At 40.0% G+C, this 26671-nt stretch overlaps 1 protein-coding gene across 1 annotated transcript; it reads right to left on the reverse strand.

Moving 5' to 3' along the window:
- Positions 1-3724: 3724 nt before the first annotated feature.
- Positions 3725-26445, reverse strand: XG (Xg glycoprotein (Xg blood group)). Its single transcript, XM_074149443.1, has 9 exons — positions 26388-26445; positions 14481-14522; positions 14114-14170; positions 10319-10354; positions 7671-7736; positions 5964-6020; positions 5313-5351; positions 4907-5026; positions 3725-3741 (listed from the first exon to the last, which is right to left on the reverse strand). Exons 1-9 carry the CDS (start codon positions 26443-26445, stop codon positions 3725-3727), a joined length of 492 nt encoding a protein of 163 aa, XP_074005544.1.
- Between the last annotated feature and the right edge of the window lie 226 nt (positions 26446-26671).

The raw sequence follows: 26671 nt of genomic DNA on the forward strand, positions 1-26671 counted from the left end.
AGCCTCCCCGCCCGCTGCCTCGGGGGGCGCCGGGGAAGGAGACGGACCCCTACTCCGCCATAATTTCCAGGCTCCCGGGCGGGCGCGGGGCTCCGGCCCCTGCGCGGCCCCCCCGGCCGGCGTTAAAGAGAAGAGCAGTCCCTGCGGGGAGGGATGGAGGCATCCGCACCGCGGGTGCCTTCGGGGTACGGAGGGGGCGGGCGGGCGTCTGAGCAAACCGAGGGGCGAAGGGGGCCGCGTCCCGCCAGCCGCGCTCCTTCCATCGCAGCGCAGCCTCCCCACCAGCCGCACGCCTGTGCAGGAACGGGGAGAAGGGAAGATAAGCTGGGGGACGCTCTAGAGTGCAGCCCCTTTGAGGGAAACACCAATGTCTTTGATGGTGAAGATTGTAGAGGGTGGAAAAAAGGTCTTAGAGCAGGAGCAGGGTGAATCCAAGTGTGGCTTATGGTCACCCGGGTACGTGGGGTTCACTGTGAGTTAAGGGGGTCTGCCCATCAACTTCTCTGGAGCCATCGTAACCCCTGCGGGTACACACAGTCTGATAATTTGTCACACAGGTAAATAAATAAATGTTTTCAGAGGGCTTGTGCTGTATATATATTTTCACAAATATATACAAAAATGCACATATATTCGCACAGTGTGTTCTCACTAGTAACCTAGAAGTGGAGTAGCCGTTATAGGTAATTCAGCCCCACAATGTTCCTGCAAAGTAATTTTAGGCCAATGTAGTTCAGCCAAGGCATTTTTGCATCAAACTCTTTTGTGAATGTCCGTAACTACTCAGCAGAGGACGATTATGACATGCTGCTCAACTGTTTAAACCTTTATTTCCAACAATTTGCAAGCAATGAGTGTTGCCACTCCAACCTGCATTTGTGCTCTCACCCACTGGGAGTATCCTACAGGTCCACTGGAGAAGAGGGTGTCATTGCTGTGATAGTGGTGAGCTGTTTAAGGAAGGAAGGGCATAAAACACAGGAAATCAAGCTTTACTTATCCTGCAGAAACAAAATTCTGGGGAAATGTGTTCATCATCTGCTTATACAGATGGGTCAACTAAACAATATGCTTATGAGTAGCAAGATTGCTATTGTAGGTAACTTTACTGGCAGATCTATTTCAGTTGGGGGACTTTTTCATCAACAAAAGCATTTTCTTATTATAAAAGCCATGCCTACATGTAGCTGATTTTCTGTTCTACTTGTGTGCCAGAAACTTTTTTACAGTATAGAATAGATTTTAAATGTCAGAGCCAGTAATACAAGCTGGAGTTCTGGTGGTGTAACAGATAGTTTATATTCCTTCCTTCCCCTCCAGATTTAAATATGTTAGGGCTTCCTTACATAAACCCCCAATTATCTGAAATTTTTATTATTACAATAATTATAAAATTATTATTGTCATCATCATCATACTAGTTAAAAGGGAAATTAACACTGAAAAGTGTGCCTGCACACCAGTATATTGATCTTATGTTGATGTAATTAGACCACAGGGTTTCAGAGGATTAATCACTTTGATGAGCAGTGTTTAGCAATCCAGATTCATGGGTTTTGCTCAAATTCTCCATAATAAAATCTGCTTTTTGGGCAATAATATTAACACAAGTAAGAAAATATTTTTAAAATATTATGAACAAATTTAAATAAATTGTAATACTATTTCAAATGCAAATATGTTAATAATGTACATAGATCCTTCTCTGGACACCACTACTGAATAAAAAAAAAACTTAAGCTGCTTTCTTTTTTTTCCCTGAAGTCTTTAATTTGAAACAATTCTTTCTCTGTCCTAGTGGGGTGTAGATTAATTTGTACATAAAAGGTATCAGCTGGCATATGTGCCAGAAAGTAACAAACAAAGCAAACAAAACTCAGATCATCTTAGATAAAACACAGTATGTGTTTATTGAAAATTTTCAAGAGGAAGAAGCAAAATATGTATTTTCATTGTTAAACAAAAAACTGAAGTGGTAACCACAGAACACTTTAGCATGTCATTAATCAAACTTTACATCTACCTGACAAAATATATATCAATCTGTTTTAACTATTAACATGGAAAATTAGAATTTTTGAAGAAATATCAAATGTCCTTGAAAAGCAATTTAAAAATATGTTAGTATTCGTAAGTTGAAAGTGATAGCCACAAAGGTGCTCGTTGGTGCGTTGTCAAGATGTTTCTGTATTTAAACTGATGTACATTATCATTTCTCTACTTTCAGGATCAAAATAAATATTATGGTAATCTCCTCAGCAACTGATATATATCCATGTCAAATATAATTTAGATAGAATAATATTTTCTTTAATTTAGATAGAATAATATTTTCTTTCATAAAAAAGTAGTTTTTCTGATGATGTCTTTCTCTCAATAATTTAATAAACACAAAATCATGTTTACCTCCATCTACATGTAATTTCAGTAAGAAAAAGCATGCTTCACATATAAGAGGAAGATAAAAACACACAGAGATTTCCTCTATGCTTTAAAGAATTAGCTAAAACAGCTGTATTGTGAATTACATCAGTAAACTACTAGTTTTGCCAGCTTTCATTTGCATTTAATTCATTTGTGAATATTTTGATTCAGTTAGCTAAATGAAAGCAGAGAGACTGGAAAAGTGTTAGTTTTTGTTGATAGGTTTGTCTTTGTAAGGACATTTATTAGCACAGCAAGGTTCATCAGGAATAAGGGAAAAAGACAAAACAGCCTTGCTAACAAAACTGTATCAACCATACCTCCACATATGTATGAAGTTGAATAGTTGGTGTGACAAAGATTTTATTAGAACAAAGTGTCACAGACTCATTCTAAATTATTCTGAAAACTTGGTGCTTATTTTCTCTTTACAAAAATTATGAATAATATGGTTCTTAAAAAAAAAACCCAGCCTGCCAGATTAATGCCTTTAAAGGCTCCTAGAGTAGGGCCTAAGTTTTCAAGAAGAGAAGCTAAATTTACATCAAATTCCAGTTCCTGAGAAGAGCTAAACACCGTTTCAGAATAAATAAATAAATAAATAAAATCAGCATGAGTTCCTCTCATTTTTATTTTTTTAAACGCTGGTTTGTCAATGTACATATTATTTTCATGCTATATTTTAACGTTAAAAATGAATTTTCCATCTATAGCTCATTTCACTTTGCTAGAATTCAGACATAAATACAAAGTAAAGACATTAAATTTTTTAATCCTTTATACAACTTCAAGTTTTCCTTAGACTTTATAAACAATACAGAAATACACCAAAGAAACCCAACAGTATGAATGAAAATGGTAATTTCATTATTCCTGTTCTATCAGAAGGATTAAGTATTTTGGTTAATTTTGAAAAGAGAAAAAAAATTAAAATTGTTCAGTGACTCAATCACTGACAAACCAAAAACTTTCCATTTTTAGCTTATATTAAACTTGATTTCTTTGTTGTTTAAAAATAAGTTCTGAATCAAAACGCGTATCCAGCCTTTATGAATGCAGGTCAGATAATTCAATATTATTCACGGACATTTTAAGCACATCTTTGATGATGTAAAGCTCAAGGTCCAAGACCGACACCGGGTAAAAGAGAAGAGGATTGCAATGTCTCAACAAAACTTTCATTAGAAGGAAGCTTTTCTTTTGTCAGAATGATAAAGTAGAAAAAAATTGTTGGATCCGGGGAGTGAATGTCACCAACCAAGGGAGCCTGTGATCAGAGGGCAGCTCTTCTTCCAGAGGCTTACACTGTAGCCCCACCTGAAAAATGAAGATTGGGCATTCAGCATTTCCACCATGGATGCCCTTTGCCAGCTCTTCTGGACTTTTTTTTTTTGTTCTTTTTGAGGCAACAGGGGGGAACCTCATATCCCCAGGTGCATATAGACGGCCTTCACCCTTTGTCTCACTCTCCCTTTCCAGAGGGCAGCGGGATCACTGGCCTGGTGCTTTAGTTACACCCCGACCATAGAAACAGAGGAAAATAAGTGTCTGTCAGACCCTGAGGGCACTAACAGCCCTCACGGCCCTGACCTGACTCTCCTGGGGTATGCCAGGCCATGCTCTGGCTGGATGTCCCCTGTGTAACCCTGTCCAAGCCTTCCCCATGTGCCTCACCAGCAGCAGCTGCCCCAGACCCCACTACGGCAGCCCCAGCCCAAGGGCACCCCAGGTCCCCCAGAAACACCTGTGAAGCTTCTCCACACACCTCTTATGTTTCTCTTATGTCTTGGTCATTAATCCCATTATGGAACAAATAACATGAATTTGAGGTTTAAATTCACCTCTGTGGCAGCTGAGGGCCAGGGCTGGGTTGTTCCTGAAATGCTGGGAGCCGAGGGCAGCTGCAAAGGAGCCTGGGCTATCGTCTCCCTGGTGGCGGGCGCGCACGCAGGGGCGGTGATGGCAAATGGGCCCCACGGATGGGCCAGCCATCATCAGGTGGTGAACTGGCCCACTCAAGGTCAAGCCAGGAAGAAAAGCCAGCCAGCCATCCGGACTCATGGCCCGGGCAGGCATGGGGGGATGTGGCAGGAGGCCCACCCAAGCCAGAGCTGAAATGGGGGCCCTGGCCAGAGGATACATGCAGATGCCCCGGACAAGGCTGATCTGGGCCACGTAGACTGGTTTCCGCACACAGGGCCACGACAGTCAGTCACCTCTAGTGGCAGAACCTCACATCGTGCAATTTCCTTCATAAAGTGGCGTACATCCATCTTCTGGGCACATTATGGCTTCCTATACTTGTTCTTGATGAAGAACATTGATTACCAGTACCTCATATAGACCAGTGAGGTTGTTTAGGATGATATTTTCATATTCCCTCATCCCTGACCTATTCCTGTCCCCACTGAAATTGATTGTAAAATTCCCATCTGCTCCAGCGCTAAAGCAACTTGGAAAGCTGGAAACCAATTTGGCTTACCATGTGGTTTGAAGCAAAGTTTCTTGTTCTTATAAGCAGAGTAGGCCGCTATCGATCCAACAACTAGTATTACGAAAGCAGAAATTATAGGAGATGTAACTCCAGCTATTAATCCTGAATCTGTGGAAAAAGAGAGAGATTATTTTCAGAGGCATTGAAATGGTTTGACTTAAACCTGTTTTCTACTAAGGTGTGCTTTTACCAAGCTGTGATAATTGTTTGGTGAAACATTGGAAATTCATTAAATAAATTAAGCAGAAGACTAGAAATTATGTTACATTACAGCTGGTGTGAAAACAGTGTCTTACAGTCTAATCTAGTATATGTACTACCTCTATAAGGCTAACATTTTCTTACTATTTTGTCATGATCAGAAACAAATTATAGAATAAATCATTAACTATACCTGTGTTTCCTCCATGATTGAAATGATGCTCCTCTTCTCCTGGAATAGAGGATGAATTTTCATCAATTTTATCTTGTTTTGAGAATAGTCTTAGCACAGTGTGATTTCGTACAGGAGGTGAAAGGGGGTGGCTCGGCAGGACTGTGGGAGAGGAGCTCCGCTTCCAGTCCTGACTGACAGTTGCGCTGGCCAGAGGAATAACCGTCCATCCTCCTGATACTTCATTTTTGGAGAAGAATATTATTTTCTAAATAAAGGGAGTGGGGGGCCGGTATACTCTGGCTAGTCTCTACTGCCAGACAATTAGATGATTTATCAATAATTTAAGTCAAGATCATAGGCCCAGTGCATCTACTTGCAGTTCTCAGCAGAAGACCCTTGCCTTGGGACTCTGTCCTAGCTAAATTCAAAGGGATTAATCCTGCAAGGTTCTGGCATATGGCAGAATGCTACAAAATGTTTAGGAATATGTTTCAAGTTTGAGCTTCAGGCTCAAAGTCATGGTTTGCGGAGAAGGATAACTAATCTAAATAAAAATAGCAGTCTTGTCCTATACCTTCAGTGACAAACAGATTACCACTAAAGCAAAACTAGCCAGCTCTGACTTACAAGTATTTGGAAGAAGCTGCAAGGAGAATTGTGAAATACTACCTGCTATGTGTGGTGGTAGAGGCTTCCCATCAAGGAGATCTGAGTCATCAAAACCTCCTGTAAAATAAAGATTAGGATTTCTGTTGCAAAATTATCTGATCAATGGTAACTCCCTCAGCTCCTTTGTTGGGTCTTTTTGTAATGTACTAGAGAGGGGTGAGGCGCCTTTGAATTCCCAGATTCGACATGCTGGATGGGTCAGGTGCCTTGCACTGTATGGTCACCTATTCAAATTCACCTGGAAGGTGGAGTACTAAAGCTGTTGCTGTCTACCCATTCTGCATCTCTCTTGGTACCTGTGGAATGTGTGGGCTTCGGTTCTCAGTACCACAAATCCTTATATAATATAGACATCTCAAATCCCAGTGGTTCCTGGAGCAGGAAGTCCTTTCCAGGAAAGACTCTAGAAGGATGCCAGAAGGACCTGTCCATGGTTCACCACTACAATCATACCAGAAATAAATATGGGATACATGGTTGTAGCTCGGGTAGATGTGCTACTTCCACTTTATTTCAGTGGGTGTCTGGGACTACATTCAAAACCAATACAGATTTACATCCATCTCCGCAGTCCCACCTGTTGTGTGCCCTAGGGCCATCTCAGATGGACATCTCATCATGGATTTGAACATAGGCACCTGGGAAAACATAATCCAGGAGTGTAGCACAGACTGGGATCTACCTGGCTGGAAAGCAGCTCTGTGGAAAGGGACCTCATGGTCCTGGTGGACAACAAGCTCAATATGAGTGAACAGTGTGCAGCTGCGGCAAATAAAACCAACAGGATGCTTGGTTGTATCAACAAGGGCATCACCAGCAGAGATAAAGAAGTCATTATTGCACTCTACTCAGTTGTCAGGCCACACCTGGAATGCTGTGTTCAGTTTTGGTCCCTGCTATACAAAAAAGATATGAACAGGGAGGAGAGGGTCCAGAGAAAGGCCACCAAGATGATCAAAGGGCTTGGAAGCGTACCATATGAGGAAAGGCTGAGAGAAGTGGGTTTGTTTGCCTTGAGAAAAGAAGGCTTAGGGGAGACGATATCACCACGTTCCAGTATTTAAAGGGTGGCCACAAAGAAAATGGAGACTCCCTTTTTACAAGGAATCACATGGGAAATACGAGGGGTAAAGGGTACAAGTTATTCCTGATTCTGATTGGACACAAGAGGAAAATTTTTCACAATGAGAACAATCAGCCATTTGAATAATCTCCCCACGGAAGTGGTGAATTCCCCATAACTAGACACTTTTAAGATTCAGCTGGAAATAGTGTTGGGCCATCTTGTCTAGACTGTGCTTTTGCCAAGAAAGATTGAACCAGATGATCCTTGAGGTCCCTTCCAACCTCGTATTCTGTGAATCTATGATTCTATGATAGGCTTATCCACACCCTGTGGCTAGATGTCAAATCAGAACGTTAGTTAGCACAGTTTAGTGTATACATACCCAAAATGAAAAGGCAAACAACGTGAGTGTTTGTCTCACGCCACTTAGGAGTCAATAGCCCACATTTTGGGCAGACAGAAAAGCTTTATTATACCAACACTAAAACTCAGAAAGTCTTTCCAAACACTGGGTCAGGAACAGCAATTACAAAAGGGAGGTGGAGGAAAGGGATGATAAATACTATTTAGAGTAAACTGTTCAAAATATCTGCTCTGAACAGCTCATAGTGCTAGATTTTCGTAGGAGAAAATATTCTTACCAGAATTACTATGGCTTCCCGGTCGTGGTGGAAGAGGTGGGTATAAAGGTTGTCTTGGGATGTCACCTATTGATAATTAATATTGTTAGATGGTTGTACAGGCAAAACTGTGAGCTGTAAATAAAGAGTATCATAACCTGAGATTTTATACCTGTTTCTAATTTATCCTGTGGTCAACAAAGAAAAAGACCTTGTCCCTAGTTAAAAAGTCCCAAGCACTATATCAACAAATAGCTAGCTACTAAAACTAACTAGAAAGTGACAAAAGAATATTTTCAAAGTTAAAATGACAGAAGAATTCACAAAAATGTTGAAGGAAAATATTTCTTGTATTTCTGGCAAGTGGTAATATTGTTTAATGCTGACAGCTGGGAAGCACAGTGTGTTACTGTAGGTGTCAGTGGCACAGTTCTACAGAGCCGACAGAGAAGCTGGTGTTCTGGGGTGGGCAGGAGGCAACAGGTTACCTCTGTGCCATCAGCAGGTATTAATAAGATCTGCAGATTAGTTTCATCTAACACATGCTGAATTTATCTAATGCATGATGAATTTTCGACTCTTGAACAGTGCAAAATGGATGCAGACTTCAGCTTTGTTGTTTAGGACTTTGTGTTGGTATTTGGGCTTAATTTTTGCCAAAGTATTAGGAAGAAAAGCATTGGATAGAGTGAGAGATCTGATGACTAATAGCAGTTTTCAAACCACACATACAGTGCTGGAACAGCAAGAGCTGACTCAGTTCAAAACCTGCCAAAGTTAACTCCCAGGGCTGTTGCTCTGCATATATAGACTAGGTTCCTTCTTGCAGTCCTTTCTCCAACCAGTTCAGTCACATATTTAACTGTTCTCCTAGCCAGACAGCAAACTTAGCTCTGAATAAATCAAAGTTAGGTCACAGAAATAAATACCAATTTCTCTCCCTCTCCTTAAATCTTTCTTTCCCTGTCAGTACATGCCAGATGCCCTTTTATCTTCTTTTCTTCTTGCCTAGCTGCTGAATATAATACTTCTGTTTGTGAGGAACGTTTAGGTTCTGATTCAGAAACTTATTTAGATATATGCTTAACTTCAGGCAAGTTTAGCCTAGAGTGAATGGATTTTAGGTAGAGTCTTCAAGCTTTGCTGAATCAGACTTTGCCTAATTAATTCTCTTCAATAGGAGAGACTTGTTCTGTTCCAGATGTCTGTGTAATGAACTAAGACTCCATGGCACAAAAGCAGAAATCTACTGATCCCATTATTCATTTCTATTATGATGCTGCACTTAGTCTTCTCTAAGCATAAGAAGATATATTCTGTGGCAGAACTAGTGAAAAAATAATGTCTTCAGAACTATTGATAATGAGGTACATATCATAAATCCCATTATACCGTGTACGAATGTCAATTAAGAACCTGAACTGAAAATGGAGCAAAGAAATAAAAACTGAGGGAAACATCATTTGCCATCCTCTGAATGAAAAGGTGGGTTTTAGTGAAGATACTTAAGCATTTAATTAAGAATTTAATCAACATACTAAATACATCTTTATGGATGGGTAAATGTACCCATTAAAAACTTGCAGGAGTGGAACAGTATGGGCAGGAAGAAGTGACAGTATTAACATGGAAATTATAAACAAAATCAGATTCAGCTTTATAGACTGTGGACTAACTTGTCATTCAAACACAAGCATGAAATGCAACAGGGTAACCTGGAAATGCGGAAAGCCCTGGAAATGGGAAAGAATGATATAAAAGTTACGATTCTCTAAGACTGAAACATTAGTAAACCAGACCACTCTGACTGTAGTCATAAATCAGAGGTTCTGTGCAATGGTCTGAGAAGTAATTTTCTTTTGTCTAGCCTTGATTCAAGTGGAACTTCAGGCTTTGATTCAATACTACTTGCATTTTAGGTAATTTCAGTGTACAAGAACCTTTCTTGAGCATTTGACATCCTCTAAACACACTAAACAAAATGTGGTGCAAAAATTCCCAAAGTCAAGGATTTCATATGTCTACGCAGCTCAGCACAGTATTGCGAATACTTCCTGGGTCAGTTCTGGATGTTATAGAAATACCTGGAAGTTACAGCTGGTTACAACAGCTTGACTGCTTCAAGCTTAAGCTATATCATGCCCATCAGTGCTCATCTCTGAAAAACATTCCTTTCTGCATTTCTAATTTGGGATCGGCAGAGCTACAAGCAGCTCACATGTCTCTCTATCCACTGTTACCTCTGGTTCCTAATCTTAGGCAGACTCATTTTAGGTAGCTGAAAAAACTACTGTCATCACCTGTTGTCTTCAACCTTCTGCCAAAGGCCACCACCCTGAACCATCGCAGCTGAATGGGCCATAAATCCTCTCCCCAGCCATGACCTTGGCAGCCTGGCACAGCAATGTAAACCATCACTGACTTCAGTTCCTACAGGTAGGCCAGCCTGCAAGCTCCTGTAGCTGGCAACCACACACAGCCCATCCTGCTGTCCTCACTCTGCATGGTGGCCTCTGGCAAAAGTCTGCAGGTACATGAGTTATCATGACTCCCATCATTACAGTTCCTCCTACAGTCTTGAAATCTCTTTTCACAAATTAGGCAGACTTCAGAAAAAGACTACCAAAAAAACCCAATCATTATATTTGAGAAAAGAAGAGAGTACTCACCCCCACCAAGAGCATCTCCTAAATGCAGATCATTGTCTAAAAATGAAATGGAGGAAGATGTAGAGAAGTGAGTTACACACAATTTTTGAGGGAAGTGGAATGTTAGTTTTAATAGAAAATGTACAACTGAATGTTTGACAAACAACTTTTTCAGGTCAGTCCCACAAATTCAAATAAGGTACCACATTTCTCTTGAAAACTCTTATAGAATTTAATATTTGCCCACAAAATAATTGACAAATGACACTGTATTTTCTACTCAAAATACAAAATATTTATTCTTGCCTTAAATAAACTCAGAATAAATCCCATAGTGGAATCAAGATCAATACCTCTTTAAAGTATTTGCAAGCACATAAATAAAATTAGCTATGTTAAGGTATAAAAATCTATCTATTTTTTAAATATACTCTTTTATTAACAATTATGTTTGTGGTTAAAACTGGTATATGCACGTTTGGCTCAGGTATAATTTGTTGAACTGCTAAAACTGAATACCCATTTCAAGAACAAATATCGGGAAGAAATAAGCCTACTTCAGAAGAGAGATTTGAACGAACTAATTTATGTAAAGGGTCATGGTGACATAAAAAATTTTGCTTCAAGTGATCATATATGCCTGTCTGAGGTTAGGCAACAGTCTGTTTTTCTTTGGCTGAGCTATAAGAGTTGTAAACTACACTCAAATGTCTGCATGTGCATGTTACACAGAGAACCAACAGGCTATTGCCATTCCCCCAGCTCTGTACCCATCTCACTGTACCTGGGATGGAATTTTCCTTCCAGTTAACAGTTTGTCAATGAACTACAGATGCATAAACAAGAGGAACTCCATTTCTAATATGCAGGTGTGGATATGAGCTTGTGCATGATATTTTAGGGTCTGTATGGAATGGCTGAGAGGTCACCGAGTAATAGGCAGAAACACATTAAATGGATTTTATAACTCCAAGGATCCCTTTCTTGCTCCTTATAAATTTAGAGTGCTGGAATGAATCAGAAGGAACAGGAAAAGCCACCAAAATTTTGATTTGGTGTTTATTGCCACAGAAAATTTAGGTAGACACTCAAATGTATTTTTTTCATTATCATTCCAAAAACCCAGGAAAATCCATCTGCATGACTGTGCAGAAGTCTGCCTTCATGTGTTCTTTATATCCAGAGGGAGTGGGAAGATGCTTTTGCACAGTATCTAGTCTCATTTGCGTAACAACTCAGAAATGCTTTGATGTCACCAGGAAATCTGGCAGGAAAATAATCAAATTCATACAACATGACTCGGTTTGCTCTTGTTAAGCCAGGTGTTGATCCTGTCTGTGTCCAGCCAGCAGAGAGCTGCTTTTCAAAAATACCTTTACATGTGAAATGCTAACACTGTAAGAAGCAATAATTTGCAAATTGGGTTCAATTTATTGTGGGGATGAAGAATTCAGGTAAAATGCAAGGTTCCACTCTGGAGGGTTCATGCAGAGATCTGTTACAGAAATGTTAAGGTTGGTATGAATGAAATACAAATGGAATTGCATGTGTGTCTGTAGGGACCAGAAAAAAATGCAGAGTGGAGGGTTAAAAGAACAGACAGTAAAGGTCACCATTCCCAGCAGTAAAATTGAGGAATGTGTTGTTTCTGTCAAAACCAGCAGGTCTGCACTCTGATAAGACGACAGCACAGATGACTTGTCAGCAGAAGAAGAGCAGAAGGGCACTCTAACGCCAAACGTTGCAGCATATCACCTATTCCACTACTTTTCCTGTTCGCCCACCCAGAAAATGCACTGTAGACATAGTCTGTGTACCCCAAACAAGCAAAACCAGACAGTCGCCAGCAGTGGCCTTGGTCTAGGGTTCAGAGATGCTGAAGTAAGCAAGATTATGAGGCAAAGAACCTCTCCATAATAGCTGATGACTCCCAAAGGGTATAAAAGATTTGTACATAAACTAGCTTGTCATTTCTGATCATGAAGAACCTCAGAGACAGGATAAGCTGGTGTACCTTGTCCTGTGGTGCTCACCAGACCACCTGAGCACCCACTCAGGTGCTCATGAGTATGTGGGTTTGAGTGTATGGCTGAATTAAATCAATGGCAGGAGGAATGTGAGTGGGTGAAATCAACTTATTTAGAGATTTTGTAAATAAACGTCACCTTCTCCTTCCATTAAGTTTTGTGTTAAACTTTGTTACACTAGATGGTATGTGCCTACAGGAGAGCTTCAACTCAGGCAGAGGTTTCTATGAGGGAAGCGATGCCCGGAGGACATGGCCTGTGCAATAATTGGCCCCAGCTCAACCAAAGTCATCATCTCAGCCAGCCTCATTTCTTAATGATACTGGCTGAATGAGACAAAGAGAAAACTCTGAAGTTAGGATGAAGCATCAGACAGATGCTAGGACATACTTAACACTGTTTTTTAAAATTAGTTTTAATTGCTTTTAAACTTCCTGCAATCCTCTTCAGTGCTGAAAGAGATTCCAAATTCATCTGGAAAATATGGAGTTCTTCTTTCCCAAGAATTAGTGAAATTGATTCAGGTAGGGTGGATAGTCATCTAATGGTCATTTCTCTAACAGATTTAGGGGTCCCTAAAAATGAAATTCCTTTCACCTGACTGAGGCAGCTTCACTGTTGATATTGGCATCCCTGGGTTACTTTTAAACATGACTGAGGACAGAGCCTTTTAGGGCACGATTCAAGTAACCTACTTAAAATGGCTATATTAGGATGAGAACAAATCCACATTTAGAGTGATATGAACTGTCCCTAGACATGCTGATTTCTCTCCACAGACTTCAAAGGAAGTCAGGACAGTGAGCTAAGTAGAGGTCGGTGGCTTAGCAATACTTTACAATGGACACTTCTAATCTAGGTCAAACACAGATTTTCTTTGCAAAATGAAGTGAGAAGGAAGAATGCAACCAATACAGGACTTAGTAGCTACCACATTTGCAAAATGCTGCCTTGTTTGTTCAAAGTGCAAGCCAGAAAATCATGTGGAAAATGTAACTGCTTGTGTGTACCTAAAGATTTATTGCATTGTTTATCCAGAAAAAGACTGAAAGTTGTTTTGTGGGCTCACGTTATCCAGCATTTCCTAATTCAAGCATTTTGTTTGATAGTCAGAAATTTCTTTCAGTTTAGTTTAGCTGAAAAATCTCTATGTTATCATAAAGTGTTCCATCATAAATGCATATATGGTTTTGTTGTTTGGGCTTTGGGATTTTTCAACAGTAATGAGTGTTTATTGGAAATTGTCATTTGTCGCCCTCAGGACTACAGCTAAAACTTTTTGGTCCTCCCCACTGTTCAGGGCCTCTTTTCCTTTCTGACACAGGGTTTTGTAGGAATCAGTACTAGATAGTTTTAAGTAAATACATGGGGAGAAGAAATAATACCCCAATTCTTTCTGATTTTTTTCCACATGCATTATCAAGCATCATGAATATTTATGCTAAAAGAAGAAATAATGGAAAAAAAGTAGAAAAACAGTTACTTATTTTTAGCAACAGTTACCCATTATTATACTCCCCTGGGAGTTCAATATAGGCTGGAAAAGCATGAAGAAGATCTTCAGGACATAAAATGCCATCAGTGGCTGGTCATGCTCTAAATTCTTACTGGAAGCAGTAAAGACATGTAATTGGTAGTTGTCTAAAACCCACTTACTTTACATACAGAAGACAGCTATTCACACAAACGATCTCAGCTACAGTACATTAGCAAATATGATCAAGAATCTCATTGGAAACAGTTTCTGCTTATCTAAAATCAGCTATGACCCATTGTTCTCATTACTCACTCAACACAGGCCTTGTTGGTTTTCTGATCACTGTAGGTCTCCTGGTGATTATGTCGTCTGTGGGACACAAAAACATTCCAATAAACAATAACAGCTTAAACTTTTTCGACTTATCAAAAGAAGGTATCTGCAAATCTAGAGAGCTCATATGTTCTTTACGTATGTTTTCAAAGCCGTTTTTGTTTTATTTTGTTTTAAAGAAAATTTAAATTTTATGACAGAAACATTGAAATTTAGCATTTCTCATTTCTGTGTATCTTTAACTTAAGCACTAGGCACTTCATATTCCAGTCCTCAAGGAAAAGGACTTAAGATTTATTATTGGGCCTAAATGCCACAGTAAAAGAAGGATAGGAGATTTACCTACCTGGGTGATCAAGAGCATCAGCTAAATCAAAATCACGTTGACCTAGAAGGAAGATGAAAAAGTAAAGAGACTAGGTCAGTGGGCAGGTTTACATGACCTCCAGATCTGAGGGCTCTGGAAAAATCCAGAGCACCAGTAAGAGGCAAAAGAGGAATCCATCCAAACAAGAGCAGGCAAAGAGCAAGCTGTCGGCTGTTGTCCCTGTGCCCTGCAGTCCTGAATGACCGTGCGAGATGGGCTCATTTAATTCAAAGAAGCTGTTCGAAGAAGCAAAGAGAAACTGCTCTCTCACGTTACTCATATTCTGCCGCTGTGCAAACATGCCTTTGAAGGGCACAGGTTGTCTGTTGCAGGGCAAAAGGACTATTGCCGGGAGACGGCTGAAAGTAGCATTCAGCACAGTACGCGCAAACCAGGATCAGTAGGTAAGAACTGTTAATATTTTCATTATTATTTTATTAGCTCAGCTTCAGAAAACAGCTTTACTGGCAAGCCTGCCTTACAGTCACTTGTAACGTGAATCAAGTTTTTTTTAAATTCTTCCTGTAACATGTGCCAGTGGTAAAAAATATAAAGATGAGTTTTCCTAATTTAGTTTCTGCTGTACCTTAAAAAATATGGAAGGGGAGAAAAGAACCCTTCCTGTTCTGTGTTAGGTGACAATGATGTCATAGAATGTCACAGTGAGGCATTAGCACCCTGACTTTTGAAGTTAGCAGGTAAATAAAGCTAGAAAATGTTTTAAATGTATAAACTGAAGCATAGGACTTTGAACTGAACAAACACAGCTATTCATGGGAGTTTTACTTCCACTCTCTACAATCTGCCCCCTTCCTTTTCATACACAGCCCTCATGAAAATTCTCTTTGCAGAGTATGTATCCATAAGTTTTCATCCAGACTGAAACTTCACCATCCTTGTGTTTTGCACATGAAATATAAGATCACCCTGCACAAACCTGCAAAAAGTCATGACATGCCATGGCTTCCCTATGCAGAAATGTTCTACTGTGCTCTGTCAAGTAAGCCTCTTGATTTGCATCTATTTATTATCCTGTCTAAAAGTCTTAATACCTAACTCTTCAATTAAGTGTTTTTCTTTGTATGTCTTGAACACTTCACAGCAAGAAAAGCATCATTGTTCAAGCGGGGAAACTGAGGAACAGAGAGAGGTTCAGAGGTTCTCCAGCACAACAGCACTCTGCGTTCAGCTCAGCCCTCTCTTCTCAACAGATGCTGTCCATCTCCATGGCATTCTTCACATTAATTACTGTTCCTGAATAATAGCTGTCACCTGTGTCAAAGAGCTCCTGGAAAGATTAATTATCAGTGCTAAAACACTGTGTGATCCTCAGATAAAAATCAGCACAGGAGCATAAAGTAGAAATGTTTGGATTCCCATGAGGATATTCACGTAAGTCTGTGAACTTAATTATAGCTGGTGGCTGACAGAAAAGATAAAATGAGGCTGGAATGCAAAACAGTGAATGGCTTCTAAAGCAAAACTGTCCCTATAAAATACTATGAATCATAGAATCATAGAATATTCTATGTTGGAAGGGACCTTCAAGATCATCTAGTCCAACCATCAACCCAACTCTGACAAAAAAAAAAAAAAAAAAAAAAAAAAAATCACTAAACCATATCCCCCAGCACCATGTCAACCTGTCTTTTGAATACCTCCAGGGATGATGCCTCAACCACTTCCCTGGGCAGCCCATTCCAATGCTTGATAACTCTTTCAGTGTAAAAATTCGGCGCAACTTGAGGCCATTTCCTCTAGTCCTGTCACCTGTGACTTGGGAGAAGAGACCGACCCCCGCCTCTCTACAGCCTCCTTTCAGGTAGTTGTAGAAAGCAATAAGGTCTCCCCTCAGCCTCCTTTTCTCTAGGCTGAACAAGCCCAGCTCCCTCAGCCTCTCTTCATAAGCCTTGTGCTCCAGACCCCTCACCAGCTTTGAAACCTGTGTTTGGAAAAACCTGTGAAAAACCTGTGTTTGGAAAGGAAAAAAAAAAGCCTGTTTGTGAAAAACCCATGCTTGGAAAGGAAAAGCAGATAACAGCATTAAGCTTTAACATTTATGTTATTGGAGTAGCATTTTATCTCTTATTTGAACTGATCTTGGAGAGTCATCTTGTCCAACCAGTTCTTCCCCTGCTCTGGCCGCTCAGCCAACCTAGCTAAGTCCAGTAAGCTTTGGACTTGGTTGTTAGATGGATAACATTCCAAGACCCTAACAGGTTGTGGAGTTTTCTTTATATGAATCTATTAAAATACATAAATACATAAAACTGACAAGTGGCTTCCTCAGAATATATTCCCTGACGGAGCGCTGAGGACATCAACAGCCTTTACTGGTGCTGAGCCCCTGCCTGTGGGCTGTCACAGCCGTGCTGCTGCCCAGCCATGGGGCCATTTGATCCCAATGCAGACTACTACCCACAAGCTGAAATCCCAGCGTTGCCTCAATTTATATGGTCAAATTATATTTTTCTGAAGCTTTTCTTCAGTGCTGACAATATGGGTGTCTTAAGTTTGACTATCCTTTGATTTTGTTCTCTGGGTAAATCTTCATTCTTAATTGGCATCCTGAGTGCTACAGGAGGTTGGGTGACCTGAGCCCTGCTGCTGCAGGATACTGCTGGCACAATTCAAACCATTTCTCATCGAAGTGAGTCATCAGAAATAATTTTGTAACACCAAAGAGCTGTCGGCCAAACCAACTCCTTCGTTACAGGTCCTGACAGGCAGGAACTAACGATACTGAAAGTGGCTACCAAGGTCCTAACGCTGAAAAGAGAATGTGACAAAATCGTCTTGTGAAGGAAGACTGGAAAACTTCCAGGTACATTATTTCTTTGAAGTCAGGGAAATGAATAAAATAGAAGGAGGAATCTAATCAAAAGAGTATATGGAATTCAAACAGGATGATGCAGATGCTTCCAATTGCATGAGAACCAAAGCAAAACGGCATACTGAAACAGTTACTAACATCTGCCCTTCTCCTGGACAATATCAATGTTTTCCTCTCCTGTTGTATGTCCACTCTGTTATCAAAAAAGTGGGAAAAGACAAGAGGTGTTCTCTTTTGAAAGAGCAACGGAGAAATAGAAGACAACTACAGAAATTTTAAGAAAAGAAAAAAGAAGCCTGAAAACCCCCTGCAGAAATTATTCGGATTGCTTATTTTTTTTTAATTATTTCTTATGATAAACCAAGTAATAAAATAAACAGACATCACCACAGAATGACTGATTGGGAGTAAGACAGGAATCTTCATTGAAATCTCTTTGGCTGTGTAAATATAAACCTTGACAGATGGGGAGATTGTATGTGGACATCTGTGCAGCATGGTAAATGATATTCCAATAAACCAAAAGATTGCTTGGACTTCCATCCCAACTTCCTCCGATAATAACATCAAATGACCGCAAGGAGTAAGATTTTGTGGAGCAGAATTTTAAATGCTCGTTACCATTTCTGAGACTGCACCTAGACATTTTAAGAATCTAATTTGGGAGGATAACAGATGGTTAAATAGCTGAACAGCCCAGATTTCATCCACAAAATGGTGGGTCTAAAAACAAAAACACATTAGAGACTCAGAGAATATTTAGCTCAATAGGAACTGCAGTCACTTCAGGGAACTTGGAAGATAAATTACAATAGAAATAAATTAGTTGAGCTTCTTCACAGAACAAACAGACTGAAAGAAATTAATTTTCCGCATATAAAAATGGCTGCTTTTTTTTTTTTTTTTTTTTGGACCAGCTTTCATAATAGAAACAGCTGGAAATATACTGATGAAAATGAGAATGAAAGAAACTTTAGTGGGGAGAAAACAGCTTTGTTCCTTTGGGGTTTTTTATTTGGCTGGGGTTTTTCTTGTGTGTGGTTTTTGTTGATTTTTTTTTTGACCTGCATAAAGTTACAAAGAGATTTAGCTATGCAGGAGGTATTATCTCAGAGTTATCTCTGTTATTACTGCTTTGGGCTAGTATGCTATTTCTTGGCATCTCTTCTAGCCTTTCTTCTGGGAGTATCCCTGTTTTTACATAGAAATGAAATTATTGTAATAGTGGTTTTTGTTGGGTGGTCCACAATTATTCATAACAGAGAATTTGAGAAAATGCTTATAAGCTCCTGCGTGACACCACAGAACCATCCTTATCTGCAAATGAGAAAGTCTTAAGCTAAGAAAGCAAGCCTTCCAGATGGATATACAGTTTGCATTGCAAAAGGACCTGTTTTAACTATGTTTACACTAGCTGCTCAATCACAATGAACTGTACAAACAGCAGGACTTTTGCTGGCATTGCCAGCCTTATTTGGGATGTAGTTCCCTCACCTCTACCCAACACATAGCTGTGCCTATAAAAATCCAAAGCTTAGACCTGGCCTAAATAGTTAACAGTAGACTCCTCTGTAGCAGGCAGACAGGGGAGAATAGACTCCATAAAGCCAAGCATCAAAATATAGTAGCTTAAATTTCAAAGTTACAACACCTATTTTTACAGGAATGATTCTTTCAGGCAGGACACTTGCTTTCATTGATGTCCATACTTTCTATGAGCTTTTTAAATGTAATGTATGGAAGGCTGGTGATATAAGATGCTTGTTAGTCCACTTGTTCTGCTATGGAGTCTGTTATGGTTGCTGTTTGCCACAGCGACACTGAGCCAGCTTTTAGTAAGTTCCCTTGAATATAAGACACATCCTGCTGAAGCATCACAGAGATGAGGTCATCTTACCCCACCAAGGCAGTTCCCTGCAAAGTCCTGTCCTCAGGCCCATATTAGTTTTCTGAAAATGGGACCCAAATACCCGGTCACCAAAATGCAGACAGCAGCGTCTTTTGCCTATGGTTGAATTTGTGACCTAAATGTTAAATGGACTTGTCACCCTTTAACTGTGAGCTGATTGATCACAAGGGTCCAAGGTCCCACAGTTTTTGAGGAGGATTTACAAGGAACAGGGCTGGATTCTGCAGGTGGATGTTACCTATTCATCATTATGACTGTAGTCTGAAGTTTTCTGACAAAAGGCTACCATGGCATCACTCTGCAATTTTTAATCTCCATAAGTAGGTTCAATCCTGCACTGGATCCATATGAACACAGCTTCTGGCCATTAAAATGATGCACATTTAGATAAGGCAGTATGAATATCGCTAAATGAGAGTCAGGTTATGTGGCTGACGAAATGAACCTCTCGGGCATTTATTTAATATGTATAGTCTAGTATTAAAAATGAAGATAAGATCCATGAGAAAACATGTCTTTATGTGTATATACATGTGTGTGGACATATATCTTAAATTCATACATGCACATGTGTGTTAGATAAATCCTTTTATCATTAATATGATTAAATTAATGGGCTTTGAGTGCATGGCGAGCAGTCATATGATTGGGATGAGATTACCTATGTTACAAATAAATTAGAAGTAACTAACTTAGAAACGTGAGCAAGGTAGAAGAGGAAAATAAGTTGATTTTGCATTACTTAAAAACAAGAACAAAAATTATTTCTTCAGAGTGATTAAATAAGAATTGGTCTGTGATACAATGAGCTTAAAATATTATGAAACTGGCAGGGGCTGAGGAAGCAGTGGGTGACTCACAAATGAGGACAAAAATTCTCTAAAAAGGAACAATATGTTACTGAAATCACTCATGGGACCCATTTTATGTTCTCTTTAGCTGAAATGGTGTTATTCTTTGTATAGATCATTTCTGATTATTATACAATCACGAGACATATTTCTCCTGTAATGAGAAAATAGGATGTATTCTCTCAGGTATCTGATTCAGAACATACCCGTTTACTGGTCCAACTATTCCGGAAGCGATTATGTTTGTTTAAAGGAAATTACTCATGTAAGAAAAGCTATGGAAGAACAGAAAAGTTTACACCCTAGAGTGGACACTTTGGACAAAATTTCAATGAGCAGGTCCTGTTTCTTTGATGTAATACTGTCATGATCCATATTTCCTGATGAGGCTACTGTAGCTTTTTTTTCCATCATGGCCCTTTCGTTCCATAAACAATGATTACCATTACAACTCCTTGATGTTGGGGTGGAAAATGAGTATGCTTTAAAATCTGTAATTAAGATCTAAGTTCCAGTCCGCAGACCACAGCATATGGACCTGATTATTGGCTTCATGGTTTTTTTTCTAGGCCACTTCTGTTTATAGTTTAAATTCAAGGGAAATGAAAAGGTCTCTCTCACTTATTCATACAAGAACACATTTAAATAATTACCAGCAAATAAGATGGACTAATAAAGCAAGAGTGGCAGTACTGCTTTAGGTCTGTGCAGCATGCTCTCATCAAACATGAAAGAAAATCTTCTAGTTCGATGGTCTTTGTTTTGCTGTGGAGAAACAACAGCTGTTCAAAGGTAGCTGCTGTTCTTTATGATGTGATATGCCCTGCATACATATAGCATGTATAATTTTCTATGTTTTACTTCAGAGTGAGTGCAGAAGAAGCTGGTATGTGCTGTAAAATTACAGGCAGATCAAAGGAGTTGGGGTGTCTGATGAAGCAGCACCGTGTGTTTGCGCATCTTACTGAAACTCAGATTTTCAGCTTTGTGTCACGAGGAAGCACAGCTTAGGCCGTTAGGACGCAGGCTGTTCAGTCAAAGCTTCTCTCTGTCCCTGTGTGGTTGTGAAGCTGTCATCCCTTTTCAGCCACTTGGTCTGAGGGTGTCAGGCTTAATGACAGTCACGTTACATGAGAACTGTACATGCAGGTAGGCTCAAACAACAGACCTATAGAAGTGTTCCTACTGAAAGCCTATAGTGTGGCACAAACAAAAGCTGAGTTGGGCACTCTGAGCGACCCCTCGCTGCCTAAGTACCTGCTGGCTAATCCACACTTTCCCCAGCTGGTAGTTTAGAGACAGCAGAGGGAGCTGAAGGTAATGCTGGAGGTCAGGGAGATGTCAGGCTTTGCTATTTCTGTTACTCACAGAGTGTCTTTTAATGTTCCTCATCCCACCTTCATCCCAAGTACACTGGTAAAATACACGCAAAATAACCTTTAGTTCTTTAATATGGGTAGTACAGATCTCAGTAGTGCTATTTTTTAATTTAACAACAAGTTGAATTTGTTTCAGAAATTCTGTTGTATAATTAATCCTATGCCCCCTGAAGTCACAGTATCCCATCAGCATAATTATTTATATTACTTCCGAGGGGTCAGTAATACTGCCAAGTTAAAGTGGATGATAAGGGCATTTTGTACACTTTCTTTGCTTCTGTGTTTAAGACACAAGACAGCAAAGAAGCAATGCCTGCATCTTCTCTGTTTCATGCCAGTAAGATCATGTTTTCTAGAAAAGAGTAATGCTGGAAAGAGTTGCTGGATGTCAGCAGGCAGATCTGTTCAGCAACAAAGTCTCTGCAGTGTCTCAGGAGCCACCTCTCATCTCATTTGGGCTGAATGAGAAAAGCAATTAGGAGAGCTGAAGAAGCCTCTGCACATGCTGCCAGAGTGCACAGAGAATCCTCTCTGGTTGACCCTGGGCAAAGGGTGATGGAGCATCAGTTGGTATCTGAACTTCAAAAGCAGGAGACTCAGAAGAGGATCTGGCAGTTTAGCTTTTGGAGGGAATAGAAATCAAGAGTCTTGGCATGCAGAATACTCTGCAAATATGGTTGGATTTCTGGAAAAAGAGCCAGCCCTCTTTTTGCTACTGCTCTGCTCAGGAATCACAATGGTCTGTACAGTCTTTGTGAGTAGAAATATCTGGCTCATATCTCCATTTCTGCTCTGTGCAGATGGTAATCTGCCAGGTAGAGTTGCAGTTTTGATGCGATATAGATTGTGATCTGGGAGGCTTTGTTGCTGTCAACACAGGACTGTTTCCTGTGTGGAAGTGTATGCCCCTGGGTCCTCAACCACTGATGTTATAAAACCTGGCACATAAGGAAGGACTTTGCTTTAATTTGTCTGTTAATCTCAGTGCCTACTCTGGCTTTTGTTGTCATTTAATCTGGAACATTGTTGCCCTCTGAAAATATATTGCTGTGGTTTAGCTTTTTAAATAAATTCCTCAGGAATTAAAAAATGCGTTGGTGACAGGCAAAACCTATCCAGTGGAAGTGGGACTGTTACATCTTCACAACCCGTTCAAGCCCTTTCTGTCAATTGGGATGGCCTATTTGCCTTCATGAGGTATTGTACTACAGACAAGATTTTAGATTAGATAGCATTTTCCCGTTACATTCATAGATGTCATCTTCCCCTGTGGAAAAGAAGGAAGACTCTCATCAATCCAATCTGAATTTCTCTCCTCCTAACCATGAGGCAAAATGCCACAGAAAGGCATATTTTTACTGATTTTTAATCTTGGAAGAATTATGACTTTTATTTGTCTATAGACAAATAGCCTAGAGAAAAGGATGCTGAGGGGAGACCTTATTGCTCTCTACAACTACCTGAAAGGAGGGTGTAGAGAGGCGGGGGTCGGTCTCTTCTCCCAAGTCACAGGTGACAGGACTAGAGGAAACGGCCTCAAGTTGCGCCGGGGGAGGTTCAGGTAGGATATTAGGAAGAATTTTTACACTGAAAGGGTTATCAAGCATTGGAATGGGCTGCCCAGGGAAGCGGTTGAGGCACCATCCCTGGAGGTGTTCAAAAGACGGGTTGACATGGTTCTAGGGGACATGGTTTAGTGAGGGCTTTTTTGTCAGAGTTAGGTCAATGTTTGGACTAGATGATCTTGAAGGTCCCTTCCAACCTAGAATATTCTATGATTCTATGATTTATTACCGTCAATGGGATGGAAAGGGATTGACAATCACTGATGCAAATAAGGGAAAAATACGTACTGAAAACAGGCAGTTTGGACACGGCTACCAGGCTTCCAGTGTGGCAGCAATGTTTGAAAAGTGAGCCCAAGAAGCTGAGTAACCCCACTGGTTGTTAGCTCTTCCCAAGCCCTGATGTTGCAACAGCTCCGCTGTTGTTAGCCTTTCAACCAGTTCAGGTATGTCTGTTTATCAAGCTGCCATCACACCCTTGGATGACAGCACTGACATGCCTACAGATGATAGCAGCTCTGGTATTGGGAGTGAAATAGTTTTGGCGCCCAGCAATGTTGTCTGATATATCTGTGCCGATACGGTGAGTGCTTCAGCACATACGCAGGGACCTCACACGGAGCGACAGCAAGTACTGGAGCTTGATGGAGCAGTATGAGAAAAACAGGACTGTGTTTTCCATCTCTCCCATTCTGTCTTTTAACTCCAGTGAAGACTACATTCTTCATAAAACTAAGTCACGTAGTGTCTCAAATCCAAACAGGTCTGTAATTTTCTCCCCATAAAGTGCCTACCTAATTAGCCAAGAATACAATTAGTTTTGAGTTCATGGCTTTGTAAGCCTTAGCTGAACAGTGGTACATGGTTTTACTGGCTGGCAATAAATGCTGTTCCTTTTACCTGTGTAGGCTGTGATACTTGATGCAGTAAAGTTAATGTATCTTAAACACCACCAACCTTTGTGCTGTCTTTGTTACTCACTAAACGTGATCTATCAGTTGGTCTTAAAGACCATGGAGAATGTATCTATATTGGGAACCTGAAGAGCATTTCTGAGCAGTCAGGTCTGAGTGACTGTCTCAGCTGCTTTCCAGCTCCGTATAGGAGAGAGCCCTCAGGTTGCACTGCTTCCCCACTGTAGATATGCACACAGGTGTATGGCCTAAATGGGACCTCTAGTATGTTCAAAGAGGAGCATGATCTCACTTACTTGGGGACCAGGACCTAAGTTGTGTCTTACCACACCCTATGTGGGCAGTGTAGACACAACCAAAGCTGAATTACCACAGGTCAGCTGAGCCACAGTAACTGATAGTGGAACATTAGCATAAACTTCAGTAGAAGTTCTTTCTAGGAAGTTTCTTTCATTTGAGTTGGGCTAAAAGCCACTCACACAGTTCTTGCAGCTCAACTTATATGGGAGACCTCATGGAACCTGTGTAAGCTTGGAAATAACAAAAGCCAGAGTGTAGATAAAAGTATAGAAGACTGCAGTGATCAAGTAACTTCATCGGGTCTCACTTTCCTTGTACAATGTGGTCCTTGGTTGTGCCACACTTCTGTCAAGATGTAGTCCATCAAAGTAATCTAGCCAAATAACTGAAGATAGCTGGACTTGAAGGAAATACTAGATGGTAAGGAGAATGATGTGATCTGGCCTGGCCATGGTGGCACGGTAGTTTCTAGGAGCTATCACAGATGGGTACATCTTAGATAAGAATTAAGGTTTCATATAAAAAGGTGAATCATGCCATAGACATTCCTATCATAAGAACTTAGACCAGCTTTTGATCATCATGGCCAAGCCTTTCTCACATCCTGTGTTGATTAGGACTTAGAAGTGGTTCCTATAAATGTCCCCTGAAACATGGTAAATACTTTGATGATAAAATTCAGTGCCTGTTGCCATAGACTTAAAATAATTAATTTTGCTTTTCAAAGTGGATTAAATAGTTTCCACAGTCATAAGACTCTGCCCAAAGCCCACAGCAGCTTTCACCAATGACTTCTTCCCCAAAGCAGGGCTTGAACTGGCTCTAAATTAGCACGTGTAAAGCAAGAACGGTTAGGCTGGCTATCCTTGTAATTAAAGTGATAGAATATAGGGAAATTGGCTTGCCCATGCTCAGACTGTTTGAACAGAAATATTCAACGTAAGAGAGTCCTCCAGAACAAGAAAGTCTGCATGCCAGTGATGAGAGACCGTGTGAATCACCGCTGTTCACAACATACTACAGGGCTGTCCTACTGCTCTGCTGTTTCTATGTCAAGCTACTTGCTGCAAATCTCCAAATTATCCCTCATTTATTAAAATGGAACTATGGCACTAATTTAAGGCAAGGTTTTTTCACTGCCTGCCACTGCAAGATCTCCTAAGGCCTCCATTTAAATCAGGGGTGGTGGGAGGATGAGCAGCAGCAGCAATTTTGGAACTAGTGATTAATGACCAATTTCTTCCTGCAGTCAAACAGTGTTCCACGTTTTTTGCAGTAATGCTAATACACAAAAAAAAAGAGAAAAGGTTACAACTACACTACATGGCAAATTCTCAAGAGGATGATCCTCTTTGGTTCTGTATCAAAAAAAGTTTTACACAATGTTTTGCTAAAAGAAATTTCTGTTAGAATGTAGAAAAACACCTCAATATGAAAGGAGTACATTTCCCAACTGCTATTCATTTGTAAAAAAATATGCACAAAATGCATTCAATTCTTCATTAATTCTGCATGAAAAAAAAAAAAGTATGGTTGTGTGTCGATTTTATATATTCAGGAAAAAGTTGGCTAAAGTTAATAAATTATTAATTTATTATTATTAAAGCATGAGCACCAATATGAAAGCATAAGCAACCTTGAACTGAATCAGAATTTGTTTTTACAATGTAACTTACATGTTTCAAAATTACAATAACCAAGAAAAGGTCTAAAAACATGAAGTTATTGTTTGACTAAGGATCTCTTTGGAAACATTAAGTTCCCCTGGAAGCTTTCATTTTGCAGCTTCCATTTAAAAAGTTTATTCTCAACTCCAAGCTTGTGAATAATTTTAAGGAAGCAACACTAAAGAGAAAATAAGAAATTGTAACAAACAATCTCCAACTAGAACTGCTGTTACGAGTGATCATCCAAAAGATATGCATATGTCTTTAGAAACTGCAGAAGCACTTATCTAAATGCTCTCAAATGCTTTTTCATGAAACAGCAGCAACAACAAAAATAATGGCAGCAAGCATTTCTAAATGTACAAGCGTACTTTTTGAGGGGTTGGGGTTTATTTTTTTTAGGTTTTTTTTTTTTTTAAATCTTTAATAATCTCAACCTAGAAATAAACTAAGGTAAAGGTCACTTACCTTGCACATGGACTAGAAGAAAGGCAAGGCACAAGAGGGTACTTCTGAATTTCCCCATGGTCTTCTATGCAGTGTCTTGATTGCACTGGTTGATTTTTCCAAGCGACGCCGGTAGGTGTTGCAACTGCAGTGCCAAGGTTTGAGGGCGATGCTTAGAATCAGTGGCTCTGTCCAAAAAGTTCCCTCACCATCGCTTTTAAGCACCAAGAAAGAGAGATGTCCCTAAAAACCTCTTCTAGTACAAGATGAGTATCAAAAGCAAACGACTCTGCTACGGCCAAGCC

The sequence above is a fragment of the Numenius arquata genome, chromosome 1 (genome assembly GCF_964106895.1).
Source record: "Numenius arquata chromosome 1, bNumArq3.hap1.1, whole genome shotgun sequence".
Classification (NCBI taxonomy): Eukaryota; Metazoa; Chordata; class Aves; order Charadriiformes; family Scolopacidae; genus Numenius; species Numenius arquata.